The 7,617-nt window shown below is 56.9% G+C and overlaps 1 protein-coding gene across 1 annotated transcript; it reads right to left on the bottom strand.

Moving 5' to 3' along the window:
- Positions 1–1,331: 1,331 nt before the first annotated feature.
- On the bottom strand, positions 1,332–6,609 carry PDX1 (pancreatic and duodenal homeobox 1). Its single transcript, XM_082753925.1, has 2 exons — positions 6,132–6,609; positions 1,332–3,715 (listed from the first exon to the last, which is right to left on the bottom strand). The coding sequence occupies exons 1-2, from the start codon at positions 6,535–6,537 to the stop codon at positions 3,327–3,329; spliced, it is 795 nt and encodes a 264-aa protein (XP_082610051.1). The 5' UTR covers positions 6,538–6,609; the 3' UTR covers positions 1,332–3,326.
- Between the last annotated feature and the right edge of the window lie 1,008 nt (positions 6,610–7,617).

The following is a 7,617-nucleotide window of genomic DNA, read 5'->3' as shown; positions in this document are numbered from 1 at the left end:
ATGCTCACGGCTAAGGCAGAGCTGTGTGCATAGGCACTGGTGAGGTGCACAGCTTTATGGGGTGCTTTGTGGGGTGCAGGAACCAACAAGGGGGGAAATGAGGCAGCTGTGGATAAATGGAAGGTAATAATGTTCACTATTTCTAACATAGGAAATGCAGCATTTTCACTTTTTGATGGCCTCCCTAGATGTCAAAACAGACGTGGTCTTGGCTGGTGCAGAAATATCCTTTAGATCTGGTTGTTCTCAGCCCCAGGGTAGGAGGAAGCAGGGATGGAGCTGCTGTTCTGAGCCAGGGGGTATAGGAAGTCTGCATGTGCATGTACATGTGTGTATGGGGGGCTTACCTGCTGTCCCCAAAACCTCCCATAAGAACGATACAAGCAGCCAGGAGTGCTGGGACCCCCATGACATTCCTGCTCCCGAGCTGAGCAGCCGGGTTAGCCCTGCAGCACAAGGCTGAGCTCCCAGCCAGCTCTGCCCCTTACGAAGGCCAGACTTCAAGGTGCATCGCCCAGCCCTCCAGGCTGGCTTTGGTGGTGGCTGTAGGGCTGGCGTCCCTTCTGTGGTCATGCCTCAAGGCACCGCCGCCTTCCTGAGCCATGTTTCCTCTCCCAGCCTGCAGCATCTCCCCTCCACAACGCCCATGGCAGCGGCAGCAACCGCAGTGTGGGAGGCAGCAGGCTTCAGTGGAAAAACTTTCACACCTTTGGTTAAATCACCGCTTTCAGCATTGATTTATGGGCATCATTATTCATACAGGGCTGCAGAAACGCAGCAGGGGCTGCTGGATGTGGCCCTGCAGAAGGCAAGGAGCCGAGGGGTGGCAGCCCCCAGGCTTTTCGTAGCTGTGTGCCATCAGCCCTGCTTGGAGACAGGAGAGGGAGGTAAATATCCCTTGTAAAAACCTGATCCACAGGGTTAAAGAGAATTAAGTATGCATTATTACAGTTTCAAAGGCAGGGGAACATTTCCTCAGGGAAAAAAAAAATAATAAAAATGGGTATGTCTGGACACCTGATTTTGGTGAGATGACACGGCACAAGAGCTGTAGCAGCCCTGTAAGCCCGCATGCCTTCCACCAGGTTACCTGCAGCATTTACCTCTGCAAGGTCCCGGGGCTCTCTTGATGCAGCTAAATCTAAAATTTCCATCGGTGCAGTTGTAAGAAAGATGCAAAAAAAAAAAAAAAAAAAAAGTGCTAAACCCATCAGCTCTGCCAATTCCCCAACGAAAAAGACTTTATTCGTTAAAACTAAATCATGCAAGGCTGATTCTGCTTTCACTCGTAAAAATACCTCGAGCTCGCGGTCGAACAAGTCGGCAAATTCTCCATTTGTACAGCAGTGCACAAAAAAAAAAAATAAAAATAAAAATGAAACCGAACGCATCACACTAGAGAAAGGGCAGGCAAAATTTCTGCTGTTTGCCCAGTGAAATGCCCTGTAAGGATTTTAGCAGGAAATCTTGGGATTTTGTATGATAGATAGATTTCCTTTTTGCAGCTACATCTGTTTTTTGCAGTGGCTGCCCAGTTGCAATTTCAGTGGCAGATGCTGTAAAAGGGACGTGGAAATTGTTCCGCGGAGCGTTTCCAGTGACGGGCTGCTGCAAAGCGTAAATGGTGCCGGGAAATGCTGGGGTTTAAAATGATTTCACGGTCCCCCAAGTTTGGGAAATGATATTTTAATTAATATGGTGGCTTCGTTTCTTAAGCAGAAGGGCTTTATTTGAATTTTGCTCGTATAATCATTAGCAAAGTCCTCACTCATTGGCTGCGTTTAGGTGAAGAAGGACACACAGGCTTGGGCGAAAAATCGCTCATGCAACGTGCAGGAAAAAAAAAACAAAAACAACCAGGAACGTCCCTGTTCGCACACACACATTAATGCCCCCAAAAGGAAAGAAAAGCAAAAGAATTACACCTTCAGCTCCAGTCTCCACCTTTCCGTATTGTTAAGCGTTTTATGCAAGACGGGGAGAAAAAAAAATAAAATAATAATTAAAAAAAAAAATGTGGAAAGCTGCTGCTTCTCCCCCTTGTTTTCAGCCGTGGGACTGGGAACATCCTCTCATCAGGACTGTTGGGACGGGCCTCCTCACCTCTTCCTCACCTCCTCCTCCTCACCTCCTCCTCCTCCTCCTCCTCTTCCTCACCTCCTCCTCCTCACCTCCTCTTCCTCCTCTTCCCCCCCCAGGGCCCTCCCGGGGCTGGTCCCCGGAGATGCTGTGGGGTCTCACCGCGCCTCCCGGTGCCTGCTGCCGGGGAGAGCTCGGAGCTCCCCACCCGTTTTTTTCTTTTTCGTTTCCAGCTTGGGCTCGAGGTCTTAATTTCGATTAAATTCACTGATTTTTTCGCAGCGGCTGGGGAGAAAATCTCGGCGCAACGAGCAGGGAGCCGGAGGAGCCGTGCAGCTGGGAGGCATCTTCTCCCCGAGGCTGGGTTCATGAGAGAGAGGAGGATGAAGAAGGGAAGGGGCTTTTTCTTTGAAGGGAAACATCACCGGGACCAGCCCGGGGCACGTCCCAAACCCGGCTGGCAGCTGCCCGCTTTCCGCACCGACGCCCCGGGCGGGCAGCGCAGCCCTGCGCGCCCCGACAGTGCCCGCATGGAGAGGGGTCAGGCACCCGAAATAGGGCATCGGGGGGTCTCAGTCCTGCCCGCAGGACCAGAGGGCTTATTTTTTTCCCCATCTTTCTCTTTTTTTTCCCCCGTCTTTTTTTTTTATTTTTATTTTCCCCCGTCTTTCTCTCTCTCTTTTTTTTTCTTATTTTTTTTTTTTCTTCCAGACTCCAAAAGAAAACGAAACAAAGCAGATTTCCAAAGAAACGACCACTAGTCCGGTCTCCTGCTGGACTTCTCCCTAGAAGCGATGTCCCGGAGCCTCTCGAAGCGGCGGGGTTGGCCCGGGGAGGCTCCGCACCTCTCCGCCCGGCTTCACGCCCCGCCGCCCCCCTCTCCGCACCCGCGGGCACGGCGGTCCCAAACCTGGCAGGGGCAGCCTCCAACCTCTTCTCCTTCGCTGTCCCCACCGCTCCGTGCTCCCGGGGTCGCCGTCGGTCCCAGATCCGCCTTCCCCGGGGGAAGCCGCCCCCCGACGGGGGGGACGCGGCGCGCCTCCATCGCGGCCCTACAGCGCGCACCGAGCCTCTCCTCGCTGCAGCCGCACGCCTTTCGTTTTCTCGATTTTCTCGGGACGGCAATTTCGGGAGGGGCAGGCACCCAGTTTCCCCGGGGGAAGGCGGGTGACGGCACGGTGGCGGCGGTGGGGGGCCGGCCGCCAGCCCCCTCGGCTCTGTCCCCCGGTGCCAGCCGCTTCCCCGGCTCACCGAGAGTCCTGCTGCCTTCGTGGGGGCAGGTTGGGGGCCAGCAGGTCCCTGGAGGCCCCCGAGGGCATGTTCCCGGGGGGACACGGCTGCAGCTCCTCTTTGCCCTGCAGCTCTCCGGAGGACACCACACAGTCTTGCTCGGGGTCGTTGCTGTTGGCCGCCCCTCGCTTTTTATCCTCTTCCTTCTTCCACTTCATCCGCCGGTTCTGGAACCAGATCTTGATGTGCCTCTCCGTCAAGTTCAACATGACGGCGAGCTCCACCCGCCGCGGCCTGGAGATGTACTTGTTGAAGAGAAACTCCTTCTCCAGCTCCAGCAGCTGCGCCCGGGTGTACGCCGTCCTCGTCCGCTTGTTCTCCTCCGGCTCCACCACGTAGGATCCCCCTGGAGAGAGGGGGACAGGGGGACAGTCAGCCCCGGCCACCTCGTCGGAGGGGGGGGGACACCGCCACGGCTGTGGGAGCACCCCCCGGGGCTGCGCTGGCCGCGGGGCGCACGGCGGCTGTTGTTTTATGGCGACAAAAATTTGGGGGAAATTCGCGGAGAAACGGCGTCCCTCGGGGGCGGAGAGAGGCAAAGGAGCCACAGAAAAAAAAAAAATAATTAATTAATTAAAATAAGAAAATAAAAAAATAAAAATTAAAAAAAAAATAAAATAAAAAATCTGCGCCCGCCAAAAAGCGCCGGTAATATGTCCGGTGTAATTTATGTTAGATATGATTTAAAATAAAATAAAATAAAATAAAATAAAATGATAAAAATAAAGAACAACAAAATGGAGTTGGCCATATTGCCAACCTGCAATATGTCGGGTGTGATTTAAAATAAAAGCAAAACTATATATGTATAAATAATAAATAAATAAATAAATAAATAAATGGGGTTTTTGCGCGCCAAGCACAAGAGACCAAAATAAATCGTATTTTTTTTTTTTTTTAAAAAAAAAAAAAGGAAAAATAATTTTATAAAGGAAAAATAATGGGGAAAAAATAGTGAAAAAGCAAAAAGGAAAAATAAGAAAAAGAAGGAAAGGGAGATGGAAATGGCACGGGACGGGGTTCAGGGTTGCTGTGGGTGCCCCGGGATTTCCCCCCGGGGCAGTCCCGGCCCCTTGCCAGCCTTCGGGGAGCCACTGCTCGGGTGCGGGGACCACAGCCCTGGGGACCCGTGGCTGCCACCCGTCCCTGTGGCCAGGTCGGCCGAGCCCTTTGATTTCTCGTTCCCGGAAACTGCGACAACGGCGACATCGCCATGCCCGCGACTTCGCCGTGCCCGCGACGGAGGCCGCCGCTGGGCCGGGGTGGCGAGGGCAGCAAGAAGGACCGGGGATCGGCGTGGAAATGCCACTGCCACTGTCACCAGGGCTTGGAGGCCTGCTGGGGACACTCCAGAACTCCAAGGAGATGTGAAGAGCCGGATTCAAGCACCCCGGGGCTTTTCCCACTCGGCTTTACCACGCTCGGCTTTATATTCCCATGGGCCATATTTAGGAAATTACAGCCATATAAATAATCTGAAAAACTATAAAAATAGACGTTTTCACGTCTGTAAGAGGGTCTGTGTGTGGCCCTTCAAACTCGGCACCGCGGCGGTGCAGCCAGCTGCCGGGACGGGGCAGTCCCGAGGGTCGGGCACGGCGGTGCGCACCGCGCCGGGCTCGGCCAAAGCCCCCCCGGGAGCTTTTTGGGCTTTTACCCCCTCTCATCCCCCTCAACCCCCATGATAAAATCAGTGCAGCCGCCCCTCGGCCCCACGGCCGCGTAAATCCCACGCGTGTCTATGAAAACTGAAGGTTTATAGGGTTTACAGGGTCTATAGGGTGCGGGTGTTCTCATCCCCTGCCCTGCTGTGGCACAGCCCTGGCTGGGTCCCCTCCTTGTCCCCCCTCAGGAGGGAACAGGGCAGAGTTTGCGACCTCGGTGGGGCAAGTTTCGTTTTGCTGAGATTTTTTTTAATAAAGAGGAGAGGAAAAAAAAAAAAAAAGAAGGGGTATTTTGAAAGTTCGGCTTTATCATTTTCCTTCTTTTTTTTTTTTTTTTATTCCCCCCCACCCCAACCGATTCATTCAGCCCTACAAGCGCTCCTCTCGGCCACCGGGCACCGCAGCCTGTCCCCTCTCCCCCTCGCTGTGTCCCGGGCACTTCCCAGACTGTTTCACGGTGATTTCAATACCCCGGTCCCTTTTTCAACTGTCTATTTGAACAAAGCCATTAATATAATATTTGCCCTATAGGCGTGACAAAGGCGCAGGACACGATAACATTGTGCAGGGAGAGACAGAAATATTGTTCCGCAGCGGAACTTTCTGCCTAGATAGAGTTTCTTCCCCTCGCTGGCACCTCTGCTTCGTTTGTGCATTGTTTCCCTTGCCCCCGGTTTTAGGTTGTAAAGGCGCAATTCCGGGGAAAAACCCGCGGGCAGGAGGCGGGGAGGGGGGGGATATAGGGACAGCAGGGAGCCTTGAGGACACCAAGGAGCCTTGGGCACAGCGGAGAGCCTTGGGGACATTGGGGACCCCTGGTGGCTCTCCCCACCTCAGCCACCGCGAGTTTATCGGGGGCCAAAAATTCGTGAAATTTTGCGTGGGGCTCGGGCACCCCTCCCCTACCCTCCCCCCCCCCAAAAAAAATGATGCTCGTGGGGTTTTGGCCCCCGTGGGCTGCACGCTGCCGGCTGCCACCCCCGGCGGAGGGGACCCCCGGGGAGGGTGGGCATGGGGGGGGTCACGGCTAATTTTGGGGAGGTTTTCTGCCTGCCGCGGGAGGGAGAGAAGAGGGAAGGGGGTGGCGGCGGGGTTTACCTGCCCACTGTCCCTTCCAGGCGTGCGATTTGGTGGATTTCATCCAGGCGAAGGGCACCTGCACCCGGGGCTCCTCCATCGCCCCTCCGTCCGCCCCGTCGGCGAAAGGCAGCGCGTCCTGGTGGGGGGGAGGAAGGTGATGGTGGTGGTGGTGGTGGTGGTGATGGTGCAGGTGGGAGACCCCGGCATCTTCCGAGATGGGAGGCACCTCGTAAGGGGAAATATCCGGCGGGCTGCCCTGCTCCAGCGCCCCTAAAGGGCCGGGGTACGGCGTCTGCTGCTGCCTGCCCATGTAGAGGCAGGCGGGGGGGCTGGCGTTGTAATCCTGCGCCTGGCCCCCTCTCTGGAAGGCGCACGGCTCCTTGTAGAGCTGCGCCGAGGCGTAATACTGCTCCTCGGCGTTCATGGCCGGGGTTAAAGGGGGGGTCTCGCAGCTAGGGACACATCGGGCTGCTCCCGCTGCCGGCCCCGGGATGCCTCTTTGACAGCTCGCCGCCCCGTCGGGCCCCGCCGCCCTGCCCGGCTCCCCATAGGCGCCGTCCCCCCCACGTGAGCCCTCCCGCAGCCCTCCTGGGCGGGGCGGGACCCATAAGAGGCCACCCGGGGTGGCCCCGGCCCTATAGACCTTCCCCCCCCACCGTTACCCGGTCCCCCGGACCCCCTCTGCTCCCTCCGTACCCCAGAGCAAGAAGCCCCCCCCCCTCCCCGTCGGGGTAGGGGGCAATGAGGGGGTCGGGGTGCGCCCCGACGTGCGGGGCGCTCCGGGTGGGGCGGCCCCAAAATTCACGCCGTCCTTTTCCCGCACCGCTTGCTCATCCCTGATCCCCTCCCGGCAGATCAAAACCTTTTTATTTTTATTTTATTTTCGGGGGGAGGAAGGGGGAGGGGGGTTGGCGTCGGGGCGGATTTGGGCTGCGGTGGCAGCTCGGGCATGGATGCGGCTGTGGGAAGGGGTGCCTGGGGGCAGGCACGGTGCTTGGGGTCTCCCTCGGGGGGACCCCAAGTATTTGGGGGGTCCCCAGGGGGCCAGGAGCAGCTTTTTGCCCACCCACCCCCTGCCCGGGGGGGGATGCGGCCGTCGGGGACCACAACGCTATCGCCAGGGCGAGCGATAGGCGGCGGATTGTTTGCCGAAGGGGGAAATTTGGGAGCCTTCCCCGCGGCTTGGGCTGCAAAGTGTTGACCCTCGGAGATAATCTGCTCCGAGCCGCTGCCGGTTGACTTGGTGACGAGGCTATGAGGAGGCGGAGAGCTACCCAAAGGGACAAAGATCAGTTCCCTGCCTCCCTGCGCTCGGCCCGCCGGCCGCTCTCGCCGCCTCAGGGGCAGGCACGTTTCCTCCTTCTTCTCCTCCTCCTCCTTCTCCTCCTCCTCTCCTCCTCCTCCTCTCCTCCTCTCCTCCTCCTCCTCTCCTTCTTCTCCTCCTCTCACCTCCCTTTCCCGCAGCTCCGGGCATTTGGCTCCAGGCTCTGGCCGCAGCTGTCGG

The sequence above is a fragment of the Aythya marila genome (assembly GCF_965140915.1).
Source record: "Aythya marila genome assembly, chromosome: 1".
NCBI lineage: Eukaryota > Metazoa > Chordata > Aves > Anseriformes > Anatidae > Aythya > Aythya marila.
This window is presented reverse-complemented; position numbering and strand designations above follow the sequence as displayed.